This window comes from Erpetoichthys calabaricus, chromosome 5, assembly GCF_900747795.2.
Source record: "Erpetoichthys calabaricus chromosome 5, fErpCal1.3, whole genome shotgun sequence".
Lineage (NCBI taxonomy): Eukaryota > Metazoa > Chordata > Cladistia > Polypteriformes > Polypteridae > Erpetoichthys > Erpetoichthys calabaricus.
In genome coordinates this window covers 125,681,900-125,706,191 of record NC_041398.2, presented here as the reverse complement: position 1 = coordinate 125,706,191, position 24,292 = coordinate 125,681,900, and the positions used below count along the sequence as shown (strand labels likewise).

Here is a 24,292-nt window from a genome sequence, read left to right as displayed (position 1 = left end):
CCCTCTTAAAAAACACTGATAGACTACCTTCACATTGCTCCTTTACTTGCTGGACTTACTTGCGGATGCTATGTCACGTGATATGCTTCTCGCGCAACACTATGCACACTTAAAAGCCTGAACAGCACCAGTCCTTTTTGGCTGATTGCTTTGTTTCTCTCTCCTCCCCCAGACATCCTCTGCTCCTGTTGGGGGTCCCGCTCCTGTTGTGCTCCCCTATGATGTTTGCCTATTCTTTTAATCGAGAACTAACTGCATACTGAGCTTGTTTTACTTCTGAAAGAAACATGTTTGTTTAAAGTGTTTGAATAAAGTTCCCGTCTCTACAATCTCCTGTGTTTCTGTGCAATTCTGTGACCCAAACGTGACACCCTGCAGAATTGCAGCCTCACTGTCCCTGGTGATTAAGCCACTGCACTAGATTAGCCTGCAAGCATCAGCGCTTACGTCTGTGTGCTTGAGTGCAGCCAGTTGAAGCTCATTTGGCTCGGTGATTTACTGAATTTCACCCATAGCATCAGTTGCATCTTGTACATATTGTTCCAGTAGTTTTTTTAAATAGTTTTTACAGTTCATTAGCAGTGTGTAAAATGATCAGTGTTGCAATAATTGTGATGCTCTTTGCATGAAAAAAAATGTGTTCCATTAAAATTTAACTTTTTCTTTGTGAATTGTGACGTTTACTTAAAGTGTAGCAAAAAAGTATTTGGCGTCCAGGGATGCATTAACCCCCAAGTATGTGGCAGTTTAAGAGTTAAAGCCCCAAGATGCCACCACAACACCCTGCACCATCTAAGGCTTCTGGCAATGAAAACGTGCTTGCATGAATTACAGTACATATAGCGGGAACATCGGTATTTTACATTCTAGCACTGCGGGTGACACATCAGTACAGTACTGTGCAGTATACAGGTTTACCGTTACATTCTTTTTTTTAGGTAATGTATTAAGCTGAGTTTGAAATTAAATTAAAGTGTTTTGAGGGCATATTTAGGGTTTAAACTATAAAAATAGGCATTTTTTTAACCACATACACAATTTGCAGTTTTTCACAATTCGCGGGTGCTCTAGGAATGTAACCCCTGTGAATTTTGGGGGTGTACTGTACTACAAGAAACCCAAACTCTAGACTTCCCTGTCTACTTGTTTTTTAATGAAGCTCCATTCATTTCAGCCATTGTAAAGGGTGTCCATAAAGTCTGTGTGCAATTTAAAATTGTTGTAACTTTGTAAGTATATGTGATAGAAAGATAGAAATTCGTAAAAAGGATTAGAAAGCTTGATGTATGTTTTTTTTTTATTATCTTTTGCTGTATTTGGGGAACTGATAATCCACATGAGTCTGTTGAAAATGAAAGACATTCCCCCAAAGTTAATGTGTGGTGTGCTTTGGGAAAAAATTGAGTCATAGGGCCATTCTTTTTTGAAGGGCGTGTTGTTAATAGTGATAGCTATTTAGAAATGCTGCAAAATTACTTTATTCCTCAACTTGAACAATTACGACTGATAAAGAATACAGTGTTTCAACAAGATTTTTTTTTTTGTTCTTTATTTCGTCTTATACGATTTCTCGTATTAGAAATTTGTTAGTTTTCGCATACCCCTTGGGGTCAGAGCGCAGGGTCAGCCATTGTACAGCGCCCCTGGAGCAATTACAGGTTAAGGGTCTTGCTCAAGGGCCCAGCAGAGTAGGATCTCTTTTGGCAGTGACGGGGATTCGAACCGGCAACCTTCTGGATACCAGCGCAGATCCTTAGCCTCAGAGCCACCACTCCGCCCCCTTTTCACTTTGCTTTGCATGTTACGACAGTTTCTACATGAGAAATTCCCTAACAGATGGACTGGAAGAGGTGGACCATTTTCTTGGTCTCCACGTTCGCCAGATTTGATTCCACTGGATTTCTTTTTATGGGGACATGTGAAAACTAATGTTTATTCAACCAAACCTCGATCTATAGAAGACTTGCACGCTAGGATAACTGATGTGATTGCTGGTATTACTGAAAATCAGCTTAAAAATGTTTTCGAAGAACTACAGAATCGTATTACCCTTTGTATTAGAAATGATGGTGGACATGTTGAAAATTAACAAGAACAATACAAAAGTTTTTCTAATCCTTTTTAAAGATTCTCTTTTTATCACACATACTTTTACAACTATTTTAAACTGCACAGGGACTTTTTAGACACCCGGTATAAAAGACTCATTGTATTAGCATTATTTACTTTTTTTAAGGCTGTTGATGATGTAATTCATATTGCTTTCTAGTGGTGTCTCTGTATTAAGAGGATGTGGGGCACTGCCTCCTCATCTCCCAGCAGATGGTGCTGTTGTGCAATAATAAAATAAGTAGTAAACACAGCTCAATAATTAATTTTTTTGATTTGATTGTATTGCTGAAATATTTCTACTACAATCAGCTTAGTTGTCTTCATTTTTTCTCCAATTTTCCATATTCTTGATGCAATTTCTCATCTAGTAAAATATGTACTTCTTTGGAATATATGAGGTTTTCTTTGTGCTCAACACTGCTAGCCTGTTTTTGGGTTGCTTGGGCAGGCCCTTAAATCTTGCAGAGTTTTAGGTATGCCCTCTCTCATGTGTGCACGTGGAACCTGAACTTTTCAGTTGCACCATGGGACTAACTATAAACTTAACCCTTCAAAGGATAGGTTTGGTTTTTTTTTATGTTTACAGTTATGTTATACATTAATTTGACACATTAAGTTATGCCCTAAAGTGAAGCTTTTTAAAACAATTTTTCAAAATTCCTTGTCTGTTCTTGCAGCTTACAATGGTGATAATGGACACACAGGTTCATAGGTAAATTAAAAAAAAACTTAAAATTTACAGAATACATCCATCTTTCAAGCCAAAAATGTACTGATCCATGCCTTGAGATTATACACCTATTGCAAAACAGAGTATCAGTATCATTTTAAGAAGGAAAAATAAACACAAGGCAAAACACTGTTGTGAAATTTAGGCATTAAAAATAGACTGGCCATTTTACTCCACTGATCGTCTTCTTCAACAGCATCTTTCAGGGCCATGGGTGTGGAACGACCTCAGATAGTCATCACTAAGCACTACAACTGAGACTGCATGTTGATGCCCTGATCTGAATTGCTGTGGAGAAGTAGACAATAATAACTGAAAAAGGCACACTTACAATCACTCTCACTATAAGGAAGTTTACTTCATTATTCCAAAGGCTGCTGCCACCATGCCGCGTGACACGTGCTCCCACCTCATTCCACTCACTCAGGTTCATTGGCAAACTGTATGCCACTCTTTCCCCAGCTTCTCATCAGCAGCTATGCATCAGGGACACTATTTTATTCTGCATATTTCTACAAAGCATACAAAATGTCCTTGTAATCTGTCATGTGAGGTATGGCCAACAGAGACTCTAAACAAGGTGATAGTTTACGGGCTGAGCAAGTGCTGTTTCTGCAGTTTGCACCTTCACCCCCTCAACCAGCCCTCGGAGATGCTGCTGACACTGCCACTTACTGAGCAAATTTATTTATACCACTAGGGGGCTCCGCTCCCTGCTCGCTTCGCTCTCCAACCCCTGGTCTTGGGTAACCCGAAATACATTTGAAAGAGATTACTGTCTGTCTCGGTAATTGTTACATATGTATCATGTCCACTGTCACGATATCTGTAGGTCTATGTAATTTATGTAAATGAGAATAGCAGTGTAAGTGTTATGTTATGCAAGTATAGAATGTCTTTGAGTTTGCGCAGATCTATGTATGAGATAAATTGGAGTGTAAAGGTGTAGATGATGTACATAGGATATCTGTATACACAACATTTGTAGTAAAGATGGCGTGTTGTCCTTGAATGAGTATTCCTTGGTATGGAGTTATTATAATCTTAAAATCACTTATTTACGTTAGTTGAGCTGTTTCGTTTCTGAGCCGTGGCTCCTTCGCTTGTGGTGTATAGGTGCATGTCCCCTCCGTACTATCTCGGGTGTGACTATGCTGTGTTTTGTGGACGTTTGGGGACTCCGTACTGTCTCTGGTTTGACTGTGGGGCGGGACGCCGAAGCCTCTTCTGTTTGTGCTTTCCGTGAGTACATATAGTATTGTATTACTGTAATGTGATTCATATATGCTGTGGAGTCCGGATCTTTGGGGCTTCTGTACTATCTCGGGTTATTGCTTGTGGTGCTTTAGAAGCGTGTTGTAGGCGCCTGCACCTTCCGTAATATGTCGGGTTTGACTATGCTGTGTAGTGTGGACGTGTAGGGTTCTGTACTCTCCTTTTGTATCTCCATCAGTGGAGCTCATTCTTTTTGGAACCGTGCCTGCTTTGCTTGCGGCATTTGAGATGCGCGTTGTAGGCGCTTGCGTTCATTGATGTTATCCAGGTAGCTCCGTTAGTCGAGCTGTATCGTTTTGGAGCCGTGACCGTGTTTCCATTAGTTATATGTTGTTTACCATTAGTAATATGGATATTTGCACTCACTGTTAACACGGAGCGTTTTCTGTCGTTGTACTGTTAGTAATGCATCACTGTAATGTGATTGACATATGCTGTGTAGTTTGGACGTGTGAGGATGCCGTATGTTTAATACGGAGTGTTTGTGTATTCTTATTACCCATCTGGTGTCGAGCCTGTGCTTTCTGTGGTTGTACTGTTAATATTGTATTACTGTAATGCGATTCACATATGTTGTGTTGCACTTTGTTAAAATCACTTATTTACGTTAGTTGAGCTCTTTCGTTTCTGAGCCGTGGCTACTTCGCTTGCGGTGTATAGGCGCATGTGCCCTCCGTACTATCTCGGGTGTGACTATCCTGTGCCTTGTGGACGTTTGGGGACTCCGTACTTTGTCTGGTTTGACTGTGGGGCGGGATGCCGAAGCCTCTTCTGTTTGTGTTTTCCGTGAGTACATATAGTATTGTATTACTGTAATGTGATTCCTTCCGTACTATGTCGGGTTTGACTATGCTGTGTAGTGTGGACGTGTAGGGTTCTGTACTCTCTTTTTGTATCTCCGTCAGTCGAGCTCCTTCTTTTTGGAATCGTGCCTGCTTTGCTTGCGGCATTTGAGACGCGCGTTGTAGGCGCTTGCGTTCATTGATTTTATCCAGGTAGCTCCGTTAGTCGAGCTGTATCGTTCTGGAGCCGTGACCGTGTCTCCATTAGTTATACGTTGTTTACCGTTAGTAATATGGATATTTGCACTCACTGTTAATACGGAGCGTTTTCTGTGGTTGTACTGTTAGTAATGCATCACTGTAATGTGATTCACATATGCTGTGTGGTTTGGACGTGTGAGGATGCTGTATGTTTAATACAGAGCGTTCGTTTATTCTTATTACCCATCTGGTGTCGAGCCTGTGTTTTCTGTGGTTGTACTGTTAATATTGTATTACTGTAATGTGATTCACATATGTTGTGGAGTCTGGATCTGTGTGGTTTCTGTACTATCTCGTGTTTATGCTTGCGGTGTGTTAGAAGCACGTGGACCATGCTGTGTAGTGTGGATGTTTAGTTCAGAAGCGCGTCGTAGGCGCCTGCGCCTTTCGTACTTTCCCGCGCCTTCTGTACTATCTTTGTGGACCTGTGGGGCCTCCGTAGCCTCCTCCGTTTGACTCTGGGGTGCAGCGCATAATCCTCTTTTTTGTGTGGCTGTGTCGTTAGTCGTTAGCTATGGGCACGTTGTTGCTTCATGTCTTATTTACGTTAGTTGAGCTCTTTCGTTTTTGGGCCATGACTCCTTCATTCGCGGTGGATCAGACTTCGCTTGCGGTTTATGAGACGCGCGCTGTGGGCGCCTGCTCACTATGTCTCATGGTCCCATTGCCGTGTACCTGCGTCCATATCCGGTTATATATTCTCGGTTAGTAATATGGATGTTTGTGAAGAAATTACTTTGACTTGATAAACACAGAACTTATTCTTTAAGTGACCCACTGGTTTATTTTTAGTAACACATTTTAAAGTGTGTATGAACTTGTAAATTTCACTATTTCTGAATAGTATTCATCATTATTATGCCAATTTACACTGGACAACAATTTTGTTTCAAAAGTTTTACCTTCTGAAAAGGTTTTGGTGACTACGATAGACCGCTTCAAGCTGAACACAAATGTAATTTCAGATTGACTGTTTCACATAAAATAAATGTGAAAACCTTGTTGAATTTAGCATGTTTAATTGCTTAATGACTTTGACACATTGCATTAGTTCAATTGAGTTAAAAATCAGATGCTTCTTGTTTCAGTGTACAGCGTCCCAACAAACAGTTGGTCAACATTGATAAATTCCATTTGCCTTAATACTGCTTTTTGAACATTGCAATGTCCTGGTGAAACTTTTCAACATGTCAACCGACTACACAGATTTTAGCAGGGGAAAAGTCCAAGTGTGAATGCAGAAAATTATTCTTTTTGACATTTTGCACTTCTTTTGTATGACTCAAATATGTTGTCAACCAGCTGGACATAGTTGGGTGCTCTTGTAGTTGCCAAGAAAGTTCACAACTGTGTACCAGATAAAAAAACATTTTAAGTTATTTTCTTTCATTTCAAAGTGTGAGTCACAAAACATTCTTTTAATCGCTCTGCAATTCAGTGGGTTTGTTATGCCCAGATACCATTTGAAGATAACAATCTGACAAATGAGAGAAGTAGATCTTCAAGCCCACCGGTTCCCAGACTCAGTCCTGTAGATGCAGGTTTTTGTTCCAGCCAGATTAATAATCGGTGATAATAATTAATCTCATTTAATTAGCTGGTCTTTATTATTCTGCATTCAGAACATCACAGCAGTATGATTTTTACATTTATACGTTTACATTTATAAGACATTTAGAAATATTTGTTTTAGCTATAGCTTTAAATGCATAACTCTCTTTTGCTGTTTTCCACTTATTATGCCATTTTTCTGTGTAGTTTTCTTCCTTCATTGTATCTTAATAATGATTATTAAAAACAAGCAGAATAGATACCCAGGCAAACAACAATGAATGCTGAAAGGCTGCAACTACTTCAGCATCAAACCCAATAATTAGTAAATAATAGATTAAATAAGCAGAACAACTGGAAAAGCAGAATAAAAATCAGGGTGATTATCCCTATATAACTGCTTAGTACATTATAATAAAAAGTGCCACTTAGTTTTTTTTAACTTTTATATTGACCCCAAACACAGAAACTAGGAAATAACAGCTCACTTAATTAGGCTAGGAGTCCAATAAAAGCAGAAGTTGGGTGGAACAAAACTCTGCAGCCACGCTGGGTCCCCAGGCCTGAGTTTGAGAACCAAAGCTCTAGCCCACTAAGTATGCTTGATTAGCTAATAGTTGAGTTTCTCCCAATATCTCATCCAGATACGTCAAGTGCATGACTTGGCAGTTTGTTTCAGATTTCTATGACATTTTGTGTGGAAAAAACTCTGTCTTGAAGCTCTTTCCCACTCTTAACATAAATTCCACTCCATGCATTTTAAGTTTCTTTCTATGGGAATCTCTGAAGGCTAATTGGCAATGGCTGAATTGATCTTGCAATCTCCTATGAACTTCCACACTAGATTTATGAAGAGAGAGCAGTTATGCTCATAGACTGAGTTTAGCATATCTGCTACACAAATTTACCAACTAATTTAAAAATCTTGCTGTGTCATTTTAAGTAGGGGGTTGCATCAATTTGATCACAAGGATTAGGACTTAATCTGCATCCACTACTTTAGACCAACAGGAAATCAATTATACTTAATTTCATTTTGGTGGCTTAAATATTTTGTATAGATTCTTATTTAACAGTTGATTTAGAGCAACCTTTGATGAAATTCTAAAAGAATTTTTCTAATGTGAAGAGGAATGTGTACAGGCCTTGTGGGTCTCCTGTATAATTTTATAAAAAATACTGATTTGTCAACATTCATGTTGTTCTAGTTTTGCCTATAATTTTAAACCAACCATACATTTGCTAACCGTTCAAAGATGATAACAATCCTTTGGTCTATATAAACTATACTGTAATCTCCCTTCTGAAAACTATGAAAAATCTTGGAAAGTGAGTATTTGGCTCACTTTCTTGAGACAGTTTTACTCCCAGTTATCTCATTTGACAAAAACATTGTTTTCTTCACTATCAGAAGATTATGTAATATTATCTATACAAAACTTGGCTCTTCTGTTCCAGAAGTTTTGAGTTTGCTAGAGATTGAAAGGATTGATTAGGAATATATTTTTTTGCTTACTGTTAAAACATCTGGCTGAGGGCTACATTTTATTTCTTGGTTTAAACTGCTGTGCTATTTTCACACAGCTTTCTAATGTACAAGTGGCTTGTTTTTTCAATATTTGTCATTGGTCTAAAGTATTGGGCAACCCTGTCCTGCTTCCCAAATGTGTTGGTGCACTTGGCTGTTTCTTGGCTTTGCTTTCTATGCTAGATTTTCTCTTAATGTTGATGGCCTCTAGCTGTTTCTTAACCATCCCAGCCTCTTCCATTCCTTTAGCTGTTTCTGTCTTGAAATATTGAATAAACTCAGCAATCCAAACGTATTATTGTTACCAGTCTCCCTTTAGAGTTTAAGAATAGGTATCTGCGTTCTAATATGGATTTTTCCTTTTAAATCAAAAGGAAATATTTCAACTTATTTAAATGCATCACAGTGGTTATTAACATGTCATTCTTTACAAACCCTTATCACATATTTCCTCTTCTCTTATTGGATTCACTATTACACCAAATGATATTTGCTGTCCAGTCTGCATACACAAGCATGTTCTTGGTCCCTTAGTCTCTTCCCTCCCAGTATTACAATTTAGTAGTAATCCTCTGGTTATGTGGTCTCTGAAAGTTAAAATTCAGTTTAGGATCTGTGTTGATTTTACAAGCATTTGATATGTAATATTTCACTGTATGCACTATTCCTAGGCAAAACTGGCTAGAATTGTTTCAAACTTGGGTCCCATGTGTGATAGATGTCACCCTAGACCTGCAACTCACTTTCACGTGTACTGTTCCTAAAGGCTTCTATATGAAATGTAATATTTGAGTCACTATCTTAAAATTTTAAATATATACCAATTTAATCCGTATTTTTTAAGGTGTTTTGGTCCTCTTTCAAACACCACATCCAGTCAGGCACACTGAGGTTTCTTTATCTTACTAGGATGGCATTTGATTTTAATCCAGCAGAAATAACAAACAGCACTTACTTTTACACCATGGGCTACTAATGTGATGCAACACATTTTCTTTATCTTTTTAGAGCAGGGTTTCTTAAACTTTTTTTTTTTGTCATGACCCAATCTTGATCTTCAGAACTAGGGATTTACAATGGAGAATTGCTGGTCGTCAGAGTGGGGGGTGTCCCCCTTGGACAACCCCCACAGGTCATTATTATCAGAACTTTCCCCTTTGAGAATCTCCGTCAATCATAAAAGCAACCCACTGGCAGCAGCAGTGATTCGTGACACCAGCAGCAATCCGCACCCACCCATAGTTTAAGAAACTGCTTTAGAGGCAAAGACATATATACATTTTTTAGGACCTACCGATTGGTCCAGACACTTAAGGAATACTGAACTGTCTGGTCTTTTCTCCCTTACTTCTTTTAAACCTTATTTAAATTACTTTTTTATTTTTTACTTTCTCACTCTTTTGTTATATTCATAATTTTGCTGACTATATTTTAAAATGGTTTTATATGACCAGTTTTTATACATTTATATGCTTATTAGGGCTGGGTATTGGCACTGATATCCCCATTTCATTCCGATTCACAATTGAGTATTGATTTTATCTTGAATAAGTTAGCATCCACTGATATATTTGTGGTGGTCTTTTTAGAGATTATGTAACCATGCATAGAAAACATTAAAATAATGTGAAAAATTTCAGTAACATTTTATTTGAAGTGTGTCTGCATAGTAACGTCTTAACATATGCATAAGCATGAAATGACATTTAAGAAGAAATACTTGATTAGTTATGAGCAGTTACTATCGGTATTTGGAAGATGTGGAATAAAATATCATTGCTCTTAAAAAAAAAAAAAAAAAAACTTTTTCACAGCACTGCACTCATTCAAAATTCACCATAATTTAACTAACATATGTATCGCCACATCCAAGTCCACATATATTATGGTGTGGACTCCTTGTTTTAATATGAGCCAAAATGAAGTACCACATTTCTCAAGGTCATTGCGTAAGGTAGAGGCAGCCGAGTGGGTTGGAGTGGAAGTCCTTTGATAGGCGATCCCTTGTATTTTTCAGTCTGCAACATGCCTTGGTCTGGTGCACACAGCGTTTTTGCTGTCGAAGCATTCTTCAAAAACAACAAATCCATCATCACTACGCAACGTGCCTTCTGAACTCACTTCAGCATTCCTCCTAATGTTGACGTCCAAAATCGGAAAACAATTCTTCAGTGGGTGGCTAAATTTAGACAGATAGATACAACATTGAAAATAAAATCTGCAGGCCGCCCTCAGACTGTATGAACGTCTGAAAACATCCAAATTGTAAGGGCATCAATTTTGTAGTCTCCTAGATGTTCAGCACGCAAACATGCTTCTGCCTTAGGCATTTCCGACACGTCTTTGAGGAGGAGTTTGCATGAGGACCTTAATTTCCATCCATAAAAAATGATGGTAGTGCAGGAACTCACTTGGAGAGCCATAGAGAGTTGTGCGCGAACATTCTGCAAACAGTTCATTGAGATGCTATCGTCATGTGCAGTGATGAGGCACATTTCCATTTGAATGGTTGCGAAATAAGCAAAACTTTTGCTATTGGGCTGGAACCAACCCTCGTGAACTTCATTAGAGAAACCTGCACAGTGAGCATGTTACAGTTCAGTGTGCCGTTGCAGAATTTGGCATTGTAGGGGGGAGCAACGGTCACCGTCACTTTAGAACATTACATTGAAATGCTAGAGATGGATGTGGTGGATGCCTGGTTTCAACAGGATGGAGCAACAACTCATACAGTGCAGTGATCCATACCAGTTTTACGGAAGAAGTTTCCGTGGAAGCTGATCTCTCTGCAACGTGATATCAGGTTGCCTTCACATTCACCTGATCTCGCTCCGTGCGATTTCTTCTTGTGGGGCTATCTCAAGTCGCAGGTATACACACACCAACCTCAAAACTGTGAAGCCTTCAAAGACGCTATTCGCCACGAAATCGCCACTATTCCCCTTGAAATGGCCAAATGAGTCATGCGAGCATTCAGAAATAATCTCAAAGAGTGTATCGCTAATGATGGCCACCATCTTGAAGACATCATTTTTAAAACAGTGTGAAAAAAATCTATTTTGTATACCCTTTCTTGTGTTGTAATGAAATTTATTTTATCTTGTAGCATTTTTATAGAATAAACGTTTGAAATGTGGTACTTCTTTTTGGCTCACCCTGTACAATGCAATGTAAGGAGGAATTTGTATCAAGGGGCTAGATAGCCTACCTTTGTTTGGTAGGAGTCAGAGGAGCCCAGACATGATTGTGCTTTTTGTTGTTTCCATTTTCCTTTGTTTCTTCTATTTTACCCTCTCTGGAGACCTTTACACTTTAGCAGAATAATTTGCCTTCCTGTTATAAATCACTTGTGCCAAAGTGTGATTACTATTTCCAGTTTATTTACTCGTTTATTTTCTGTAGCAAACTTTCTAGACACCCATATTTGACATTTTTCTTTCTTCCTTGTATCTGTCCATTCATATTCGGAACTCATCCATTCAGTACAGGTAGCTGGAACATATCTTGGTAGTAAAAAGCAAGCCAGACACACAATATATAGAAGACATCAGTCCATAGGAGTGCACAATCCAAGATTCAGTCTCATTTTTGCTCAGCTGACTTATAGGAATGTCTTTTGAATGTGGGTAAAAACCACATGAATGCCGGAAGCATGTGCAAAGTCAACATAGATAGATAGATAGATAGATAGATAGATAGATAGATAGATAGATAGATAGATAGATAGATAGATAGATAGATAGATAGATAGATAGATAGATACTTTATAGACAGCACCCTCTGACCCTCAACCAGTGTTCAGGTACTTTGCATATGAATATATTGCTTATTTTAGTGCAATGTAATGATGTAATTTATAATTATCCCCCTTTTTCTTATACCACTTACTCTTTAATCATTGTCTCCAAGCCCTTTCTTGAGACTGGCAGTGAAGAGCTTGACCAAAGAAAGACTGCAATATCTGAATGGGATATAGGGACAGCTTAGCTACTAGCTAAACGAATGAGCTTGAATGGTCACCTCAGGACTGTCAAGTTTTTCATGTTCTTATTTTTTATATTTTGTAGAGTAGTTGGGCTGAAATAATAAATAAAATTTATTATTATTATTAATAAAAAACAAACATTTTTCAAATTTCAGATAATATAACGACCTTAATTCCTGCAAAATGAAGGTAGGTCTAGTATAATTCATGTTGTGTAATTAGGCAGTGGACTAGCAATCTGATAAAGGTAATAATGTTAGACGTGCAGTGTTAGTGCTAATGCCTTACAGCTCCGAAACGGTAGGAGCAATTTCTAGGCCCAGATCACTCTTTGTGTAGTTTGTATATTCTTCCTGGGTCAGCATAAGTGTTTATCTTAGTACTCATCTTTTCAGTCCCAAAGACATGTTTTTTGCATTAACTGGTGACTTTAAATTATCCAAATGGATGTAAGTAAATGTAGAGGGGCCTGTTTGAGTGTGCCCTACAATAAAGGGTTCTATTGTTGGTTTCTGCCTTGCATTTGAGGGTGCCTGGATAGAATGCAGATTCCCAAAAAATGACAAAGGTGGTACAGGTAATGACTAAATGAGTGAATTAAATTATGTTAAAGTAAACAATAAAGAGTTCTACCCAGCATAATTTTAAAGTGGGAAATGTGTGAACAAATGTCTATTATGAGACTGATGTGAGTTCAAAAACAAACTAAATTAGACTTCAAATAGCATCCATGGCTAAAATATATGGCCACAAGATGCTAGTCTCTGACTGCATATCCTACCAAAATGTGCCTCGATTATCTATTATGGCTTAGAGAGATGAATATGCATCAAATTTTGAATTTATTTCCTTAGATGATGAAACCTATTCAGACTCCAGCATTGACTGAAGTGTGTGTTAGTTTATGTTAGGGTAGGCAGACTTTATTATCCCAGAGGGAAATTTGCTTTCACTAACTATGTATAAATAATGGAGCACTCTTCATTTACACTGCTTCATAAATTTTTAGCAGAGAAAGAGGAAGAAAAAGGAGTATTCCAATTACCACATCTCAGCCTCTCTTGGAAGGTCTATGCCAAGGCCCTGAAATTCACATAGTTGAACTACACAACTAGGAAGAACAATGTGAATTTGGGGCAAAAATAAGATAACATATTTTACAGGTGCAAAGATTACTAGTTTCTTGAGCCACTGGCATAATCTCCTTGAATATCTTTTGTAAAAATGGTTTTGACATGCTTTATTTTAGTTAAATTTCTTTAGCATGAACATGTATGGTAATGTGCTCTGGATAGTGACCAAAGAAATTATATTCTAAGTACAGTGTATATAGTGGATTAAGAAAGAATTCAGGTCTCTTCACTTTCTGCACACTTTTTATCATGTTGTAGATCTAATTTAAAATTGATACACGTCCCATTTTTGCTCTTCAATCTACACTCAATAATCCCTAATGACAAAGTGAAAAAATGTTTTCAGAAAGGTTTATAAATTTATTGAAAATCAAAAACAGAACTCTCTCATTTATGTAAGTATTCAGACCCTCTGTTGTAGAACTCCAAATTGTGGTCAGATGCACGCTGTTTGTTTTAATGAGATTTGTCTGGAACATGATTGGAGTCCACCTGTGAAGCCATACACCTGTGTATATAAAATCCCACAATTCACACTGCATGATAGGACAAAAACCTAGTCATGAAGTCCAGGGAACTGTCCATAGACCATCCCAATCAAATGTAGCTGAAGCATAGATCTATAGCACAATAAAGTGTGCAAAAAGTTAAGGCACCAAAATACTTTCTGAACCCAGTTTAAGTGGCCAATATTAAATTTTAATTTTGCATTGGGTTGCTATTTTGACTTTTCATGATAGGGTTGGAGCTCATAGGAGTACAGGAGGTCTGCACAGCAGAACTACCACTTGTCTAGACCAATAGGAGGCAGATGAAGTGGTTCGGACATGTGCTTATGTCTTAGGAGGGAGAAGACCCAGTCGTAGACCAAGAACACACAGAAGACATTTTGCTAGATGACTAGGAAGTATCAGGGAATTCAACAGGAGGAGCTAAAGGCTGTTTTAGTAAAAGATGACAGGAAGGCAGAAAATGACAAGAGAAACTGGTTACAGGTACAATTACAAGAATTAAGCATAACATATGGCTGAAATAGCATACGAAAGAACACATTTTTTGTTAAACATGTCTGTACTGATAGTTGTTGAGAGTATTAGTATGACTGCATTGGTGTCTCATAGCTCCAGAGATATTGGTTCAAATCCTGATTTGCTCACTGTCACTCTGTTATTTAGATTTTGTCACTGTGTTGTACAGGGGTTGCCTTGTATTCTTCTAATTTCCAAAAATGTGCATGATACGGAAGCTTTAAATTGCTGCTGTATTATAAACCATGGTTTGTATGTATGGCCATGTCCAGCAATGGATTGTTATTTTGACCAAGGCTGGTTCCTTCCTTAAAACTGATACTGCCAGGATAGGTTCTTACCAAAATGTGCCTGTAATATAAAGAGCAAGTTTCAAAAACTAAACAAATGTATGGAGAGTTTCTAAAGTCTTTTGCACGAGCAGCCCATGACATAATTCACTATTATGATACTTTTCTAAAAACTGCCTAATGCTCTTCAGTAAGAGAACTGCTATGATAAATAATGTGAGCTGTTTGTAAGAACAAATATTGTCTAGAAGTGGTAGACTGTTGAGTCTTTGCTGCTGGAGAAACAACAAGAACCTGGCATTTAGTGTCACACATGGATCAAACTACTATTTAAGTACATATTAAAAAAATTATGATGTTATTACCTCTGGATGATCTCCTTAGGCTCATTTCAAACTTAATTCCTCTGTAGAGTTCTAAAGAAATTAGTCCATAAGCAGTCATCATTACAAAGCCAGGGATAAGGAATAGAATCAGTAGCAAAAAGATGGACCTTAAAGAAAAAATAAGGCACAATGCATTTATACAGTATATATGAATATTACAAATAGAGTCATTCTATACAAGAAGCACATAACAAAAATTAAATAATGAAATAAATTAACTATAATTATAAAACTACTCCATGGAATTGTAAAATGACTTGATAAGTCTCTTCTCATATTTAATCAATAGTCACACATAAAAATGTATGCAAGTGTTAATAATAAAAGTAATACATATAGAAAAATAAACTTAGTAAGTTAAAGAATTTTATTCTAAGTAGTCACATTAGACTTTGTTTGCTAGTAGACTTTATACTAGTTAATGAACTTTGCCGTTACATGACTGCAGATTATTATAAATCTACATTATTTATATCCAAATTCCCATGAAGCCATCAAGCTGTCCTGCAAGAGTACAAGTAATCATTAATATCATACAAAATGTGAGCTAATACAGTAAGACAAAAACATTGTGACGTGTGATTCACTGTCTTGAACCCCAAAAAGGAGGCTGAGTCTCAGTACTTTAGCAAAACCAGCTTTATTCAACTTGAAACAGGAACAGCACTGTTATTTATTGTAGCGGGATCTACCACTCTCCTATACGCAGACACTGCAAATGGGCAAGGTCGGGGCCAGGTCAGTGGCCAAGTTATACTGTTCCCTGCATTTATAAAGTTCCTTGCATCACCCATCAGTGACAGGAACTTATAGCCTGACCTTGACCAGCTTGTAGTTGTTTCCGTGAACCTGCGGTTGCCTCTGCAACGAACAAGCAGCCTTCCATAGATGTGGCAATCGCACTTCAGCATGTTGTCCCCTTTGGGGGGTGTCCCAAAAGAGTTCAGAAACCTCACAACATATAACACATTCCAAGCAGTTTGGAACAGAAGCTATATTTAATTACTTTCAGCCTTGCAAAAAAAAGCTTTTTATGTAGCTGTATAAAATAATGACCAATTGATCGATGGCTCAGAAGGAGTCTGGTTTGGAACTTCACCTGTTTATGAATGATTCAGTGGTCTGCTTTGTTCAACATTACTTCATTTTAATAGCTACACATGCCCTTTGTTGTACAATATACTAATAAAGTCAAACATTTATTTATTTATTTTTTAACATGTCATTGATTTTATTAAAATCAAATAACATTCCATTCAAGCAAGTGAAGTTTAACAAAACTAGGTTCAAATAAAGTAAAACACTTCTGCTGCATTCACCTGATCAATTGCTTGAGAAATCTGAAGGGCAGGCTTTAGGCCACCTGGAGACTAAAGATGTTCGGTTTCCTTATTCGACTGGAAGTGAATGTGCCCTTTAACTTAGGAATGCCCTTTTGCTGCTCTTCTTTAAAAAACATCAGGTGCTGCCTTTTTTTCTAACATGGTTTGCCAGAACTGCACACAGTCCTCCATAAGTGGTGTCACTAACCCTTTTGGAGTTTGAACATGACAATCTTTCATTTATGTTTCCAAGCACTGGGAAATGAGTATATTGCTGCAACATAAGACATTACATTTTTTTCTGAATGTCTTCCTGTAGGTAAGTACACCCATTGTGCCTATATCATTAATACTCTTGTTATTTGCATGTAATATTTACCCGTGTCTAATTGAAGCCACATTTTTCATATTTTACCCAGTTGCTTGTGACTGCCCTACTTTTTTTGGTTGGTTTCATCTGCCTCAGTATTTGCAATTCCTTTGGTATTGGCATCACTTGGCTGCAAGTCTACTTACAGTAATTGAATCCATGCTATTAAGGTAAAATTTAGAAAAATAACATTCCTAGCACAGATCACTGAGGGACGTCACAGACACTCACATTTCACATGGAGAATTATCTGTGCTCTTCATTTCCTGTCCCTTAACACACTTGCAGTTCTATCATGTACATTATGGCTGATATCAATGATTTTTAATTTCATAGTTGAATTAATATTTGGTGCTCAATAACCATATCAAAGGCTTTTGGAAAATGAAGCTAGACTATGTCATATTTTGTTTTGTCTACATAAAACCAGCAAACAAATTTATTTGTCAAGAGTTTCACCTTCTTTAAACCATTCTGTCTATGCAGTTTGGAAAGAGGTAATTTCTAAAATCCATTTTTGTCTCACTTCTTTCGATTTGGAGTTAACATTTATATTTTTACAGCCATCAGGTTTTTCTTCCATCTGAAGGTATTGTTGGAATAAGTTTGCTAAATGTTAAAAAATAACTTCCTAAACATCTTTCAAAACTATCAAGTTCTGAGGGTTTACTAGTCTTTAATGAGCCCTTTAATGACCCTTTTATTTCATAATACAGTAATACTTGATAGTTAACAAGTCATGAAGAAACAATTAAAAAATAAATATAACCGATTACTACTTCATTTAAATTCAAACAGTTCTAAATCTCATCAGTTGATGTTATTTTTAAACATGTATAAATGATTTAACAAATTGCTAATAAAGCATTTTACCACCCACTAACACATTATTAATGTTGAGGAATAAATAATTAATTTTCAGTTGATTAATGACAAATGCCTTTAAAAAAACTCCCATTTTGTTTATCATATACAAGATTATTGTTCTTGAGTTGTATAGTCTAAATTATTACTACTTGCTTTGTGATATTTAAGAGAATTATGTAGGCTTTTACACTTGAAATGTTCTTAAACCATGTGTTTGTAGATTTTTTTAAGTACCTAATATAGAGTTGAAGCTATCCATCCACTGTAAAGATTTGTAACGGTCTAGTAATGAACTAGCCGAGTTACCCGGAATCGCTCAGGAAATTTCATAAGACAATGGGGCTCAGTTATACTACTGGATGCATCTGAAGTACTATTTAACTAACAAAGTATTGTTCTGTACAATATTTGTTTTGGTTTTTTTTGGTTATTTTTTTTTTTTAAATCAAGGGCTAATGTTACTGGTAGGAAGTGTGGCCTAATGCTTAAGACTTTGGACAGAAAACATTAAACTCTGCGGTTGTAGACTTACATCCTACTTCTGACACTGTGTGACCATGATCACGTCAGCTCACCTGCCTGTGCTCAAACTGGAAAAATGAAATGTAACCACTTGTATCTCAAATTTTATAAGTTGCCTTGAATAAAGATGCCAGTCACATACTGTACTAAGTAATAACATTATTAGGTCACTATAGAAGCTTACTCTTAGACATGCTATATACATTAACAAATGAATATAACATTCTGGCATCAATTCAATTTCCTTCTTTTCCCAGTGACTTGGCTTTTGTTGATAGTCTCTGCAAAACAGTTTTACAGGAAAGTGTATTCTTTTGAACTGAAATGAGTAATCAGTAAGAATAATGTGAAATTTGAGTATATGTCATCAATAGATGTTTATGATTTTCACCTGTTTACCTCATTTACTCAAGTATTTCTCTTTTTGTGTTTTTCATCAGTCATCAGTTGTATGTTCATGATTGTATTTTTTAGCACAGCCATGGGCATACAATAAAGTTCTAACTTACCACATTTTACTTTAACCTATTACAAACAGCACTGACAAATCTCCCCACACCATCCCTACTAAATCTTCTACCATGTCAACTGATAGGGCGATTGATGAGTCCACCTCTGACCAGCAGTATGTACTGCAAATAATTGAAGACCAAGTAAGGAGACAAATGAGAAGGCCACACACAAGAAAAGCCACAGGACCAGATGAAGTCAGTCCTCAAATTCTTATGGTTTGCGCTGACCAACTTTGTGGCTTCCTCTGTCACCTGTTCAGTCTATAATTAAGACTCCAGAAAGTGTTGCTGCTATGGAAAACATCCTGCATTATTCCTGTTCCGAAGAAGGCAGGCGCTTCTTCCCATAATGATTACAGAACAGTGATACATGTGTCTAACATCCTGAAGACCTTTGAGAGGCTGGTCCTTGAGTATTTGAGTTCTTCTGTGATAGACCACCTGGACCCACTGCAGTTTGTCTATTGAATGAAGACTGCAATTATCTGTCTGCTCCACAAGGCTTATTCTCACCTGGACAAAGCTGGCAGCCCTGTTAGGATAATGCACTTTGGAATTTCTCCAATGCTTTCAATGCTATCCAAGTATCCCTGCTAAGGGGTAAGCTCAGAGATACAGTATGTAGGTGGATGAGCTTTTGGTGTCGTGGATAATGGAGCATCCGCTGGGCAGACCTCAGTTTGTGAGAATCAAGGACTGTGTGCCTGATATGGATGTGAGAAAAACTGGAGCACCAGAAGGAACAATCCAGTCTCCTTTTCTCTTTACTTTGTATACCTCTGACTGTAAATATAACACTAGGTCATTGTATCCAGCAGAGGGTGCTAGCTCTCTTGTAGGAATAAGTTATTTTGTAATTGCGGCATGTTACATAACCCAAAACTATATAGATATAATATAAAAAGGCGATACCCCTTCCTTTGTGACACGGTGGTAAGAAATCACATAGGAGAAATAGTTTAGCTTTCTTTAATGACAGTTTTACGCGGCATAACAGACAAGGAAGCCACGACAAGACTGTCAGCGAAGTGGAGCCCAATGTATACAGTCTACCATTTTCGTTGCTGCACTGGAAGTATTTTCTGGCTTGGATGACGGTATCGCCCATCTGTCCGTCGGCTTCAAGGGTGGGCCGGGCAATGTTCCAAGGCTTTATACTCTTTCTCCATCTGCAGGCCCACACTTAGGTAAATCATGCCATTCCAAACAAGGAAAAGAAGATCCAATGTCATGCTGACTCTGACACACAGAAATAGTATAATGCCCATTTCACTGTTTATCCTTAACTTGTCTTGTCTTAAAAAGCTTGCCTAGCAGTTCTTATATGGTGAATTCCTATGTGCTAAATCTGGCTATGTGTTAGCTGTACATGTGATTAGAAAGGAAAAGTAGATTTAAAATATTTGCACAGAGCACAGTGACATATTAAACTTATATTCTGATTACACTCATGTCACTTATTAATTCTAAGATGATTCTATACTTATGGGGGATGAAACTGAACATAGCAGTCAGGTGGAGAACTTTGTTTCTTGGTGAAGAAAGAATTGTGTGTAACTCAACATCAGCAAAAACAAGGAACTATTGACTTTTGTTGCATTAAAGAGCCGCATTGAAAATGTCTGGTCGCTATTCAGGGAGTGGATTTGAAGGTGGGGAACTCCTAGAAGTACTCGGGGTCCACATCGATGACGGGATGTACTAGTCCCAGAACACAGAGCAACTATATAAGAAAAGGCAGAGCAGGCTCCTTTTTTCTCAGGCGACTACATCCTTCATATCTTCTTCAACTTAATGATGGCCGGAGTGACTTTCTACAATGTGGTGTGCTGGGCTGAGAACATCACTTCAAAAGAGGCAACCAAATTAACTAATTGTAAGGGCAGACTCAGCTATGGGACACCCACTGGACCCCCAGAGGTCATAGCAAAGGAGAGAATTAAAACAAAATTTAGTGCCATTATAAACAATGTTTCACTGACACTCAGCCAATGAATTATTCAGCAGAAGTGTGTCAAAAAACTCTACTGGAGTTCCTTTATACCAACAGCAATATGCTAACATAATGCCTCACTCTGACTGCGACTGCCAAGTAATAATATTTCTTTCTTTTTAATTTAACTTCCTTTTTTGGTCATTCTGGTATGTGTTCGGACCATAGTGCATTTTTATATGTCCTTAAAAACATTGGCACATTTAGACTGTCCAATGTTTCAAATCTATGAAGCAAATCAAGGAGCTCTGCTTTTACAGGAGGAACAGATAACCTGCATTGGTTAGCGGGTTAAATATCAGCATGTTTAGTACTGTATATGAGGCAGAATTCAAATCTAAGTACCTTTTGTCATTCTTTACAATAGCAATGAAAGATCAGAAATTAACAGCAAAGCTTAGGAGAAGATAAAATGACACAAATCTACATCATCATTAGAGGGCAGAATTAAAAGATGTTGACATTTAAGCTATTCCAAACAAGGTGGAGAATATAACGAACCAGATGGAAAGTATATTTTCTTATAGTTTTTAAATATGGGGGCTGGAAAAGTACCTTTAAATTTTAACCTACTTTTTTGTTGCAAACAAAACCATTAAAATAAAACTGAACTGAGATGGAAACCAAGTACATAACCAAACAAGTAACACAGTCAGTTCCATGAGTCTTTAATGTAAACAACTGAATATGAGGCTGATATGCTGAAAGAACATTTAAACCAAATGCAAATCTTTAAAAATTTCAAGCTTAATTCCAAAAATTGGAGGAAACATCTCTGACGATATGAAGCTGTTTAACAACTTAGTTTGTAATTCTTCCACTTTCCAAAGCACTCTTCCTTTAAATATTATTTCTGTTGTGACTATCTCCTAGCTTTATTTACTCTTGATGAACATGCTGGAGTGGCACAAACTCATGGACAGTCCATGACCAATGTGGCAGGCGACCGGGTCCCATGCCTGGCCGGGACACCCCTTCTATTTATGCTCCGGGGGAGCAGCCATGGGCTCTTCAGTACCTCCCCTGGGATGCTTGGTGGCAGCCTCCCTGGCTGACGATGGTGCCTCAGTTTCCCGCAGGGTTCCATGGGAGACGGAGTTCTCCACAACACTGTGGGGATCTGGGGTGGCCGCCGGGGGTGCTGCATGGATCCCGGAGCCAGCCTGGACAACACTACAGCCCCGCCTGGAAGTGCAATCAGGAACAGGTGATCAAGCACCTGGAGCACTTCCGGGTGGGCTATAAAAAGGACAGGCATCCACCACTCGGGGCCAGAATCGGGAGGAAGAGAATGAAGTTGCCCTAGGAGGAGTAGTGGTGCCAGAGGAAGGATTGTGTTGTGTGGAGTTAGGTGCTTTTGGGACTGTGTATTGCCTGTGGGGTTCACGGGGAAGACGTGCCCCACAGGTGAAGAAAAATAAAAGTCCTTTGTGTGTTACACTTGCCTCAGTGTGAGTCTGTGTCGGGTCGGGCGCAATACAGCATCCATATCACACCTTATTTGGAGAAATTAAAAAGGGCCTAAGAAAACTGACCATAGTAAATGATGTCATAAGAAAAACAAATAGGCAGGTAGAGTGGCAATATTTGATGAGACAAATCAGGAGAAAGTCAGAACAGTGATTACATTTTGAACTGCTTATAGGTGAATTAACTGGAACACTGCCCAATCTTCTTCTTCTTTCAGCTGCTCCCGTTGATCTTTCCTTAATTGGATGTGTAGTCTTTGTGCAGGGTTCCTTCTAAGGTGCACCCAACGCTTTATGCTTTAGCACATTTTATAGTTAGCTTACAAAGAAGCAAGTCAAGAAGTTCGCTTCACTGTCAGCTGTCAGATGTATGCACATTGGTCCTCCATCTAGAGCTCAGTTATTTAATCTCTGTGTGTCTGGAACATTCATAGGAGAATTCTTTGAAAATTTACATTAAAGGAAATAGATAGATTGTCTTATGCTCACTCCTCAAGAGAGTAATTCACTTAAAGGTAAAACTGTCAAATTAGCTAGAAATATTCATATTAAAAATCAGTATATATTTGAAGGTAGGCCAAATATTATAGATACTATTATGCAATATGTTTATCCCTTATATGCTATTAAAATATTATTTTTTATTAATATTTTCACTTGGAAAATCCAAAAGAAGAAAGTGAAATTCAACTGCAGCCTTCAAACCAATATGACAAATGCGAAAAGTAGTGCTTTGTGAAAGCAGAACTCTCTGGAAAGACACAATGGGAAAGAATGAGAATTGGGCTACAGGTTAGACTGTAACGTGAAAAATTTAGATAAAATTTCTGGTGATTGCTGAAACGTGTTAAACTTAGTCATGAATTTAATTCTTTTTTACAGCATTTTTAAAAATGCAATTAGTGAACAATGAATAATGGATTAGGCATACTGAAACCAACTTTTTACTTTGCAGCACAGGATGCCAGTGCTATGGTCAGGAGAACACAGTCAATGAATTAAATATAGTGATAAACTAAACTCATATTTTTATTTTTCCCCATTAAAGAACAAAAACCTAATACCACTGCATTTATTTTTCTTTATGCCTTATTGTTGCAGGTATTGTGTGTCAAGTCGGGAGCTACATAAAACACAAATTGTGATTTTTAAGACTGAGGTAACATTAACTTGTTAACACTGAAAGGGCTCATTAAATTAGTGATTTCAAAGCCATCATAATAACGAAAAAAAGATTAGAAATATTTTATGCCATCACAGGCTGCACCCCCAAACCCCACCCCCCCATGCAAACACTACAGCCAATTTAGCAATGCCAGTTAACCCACCCTGCGTGTCTTTGGACTGTGGGAGGAAACCAGAGCACCCACACATGAGAAGAACATGCAAACTCCACACAGGGACCACCCAGAACATGAACTCCATTCTAATTATTGTGAGACAACAGTGCTACCATATTTCTGCCTGATAATATATTTATATTGTATGTAATCCACTATTTAAAAAAGCCACAAGGACAAGTTGCTAACACAACTTTTTAAACTTCCAGTTATGAGCATTATGCTGCATATCTGTTCAGTTTCATGAATAAATGAAGGAATTTTATGCATTTGAATAGTTTACATAACAATATAACAAATATATTTTCAAGAGCATAAAAATTATTACATATGAATGGATGGGTATGTTGAATGTATACTATCATGTAGTGCTCACAGGCTGATGTTACCATAATCTTTTGCTTATGTCATACTAGTCCTTAGAGGGGACATTTTGTATGTTCACCTTTTACTTTAATTTACCTATTTGAAAAATTAATTATTTTCCAATTTTTTTAATTAATAATTATTTATTATAATTAATTATTAATTATTAGATAAATAATTTTTGATTTCCCAATAGTGGGGAGGAAATTATTTTTTGATCAATGCAGGGCTTAACTAAACACAGTGCCACAGGTAGAAGGACAGCTTCAATGCAGTACACTGAACATTTTCACAATAAAGGCCTTGTATTCCATCTTCTTATGTTAACTGGTTGACCATTTCATCACAACATCATGTTTGCACCTACCATTGAGAAAATCACATGGGACAGTCAGCAAAATATTCTATAGCAACATACAGCAGAGCACCCATACAGAGTGTACTGGATATTCCTGGCCTGGTCTATTAAT

General features: G+C 37.6%; 1 protein-coding gene across 2 annotated transcripts in view; it reads right to left on the bottom strand.

Annotated features, from left to right (window-relative positions):
- The window catches only part of cckar (cholecystokinin A receptor), a 94,702-nt gene that overhangs the window by 20,254 nt on the left and 50,156 nt on the right, over positions 1 to 24,292 (bottom strand). For both annotated transcript variants that reach the window (XR_007935186.1, XM_028802008.2), the window contains exon 4: positions 15,041 to 15,168. Coding sequence is in view for 1 of the 2 variants with exons in the window: in XM_028802008.2 (XP_028657841.1) it covers positions 15,041 to 15,168 (128 nt within the window). In the remaining variant the exon portion in view is untranslated. The remainder of the gene's footprint in view (positions 1 to 15,040; positions 15,169 to 24,292) is intronic.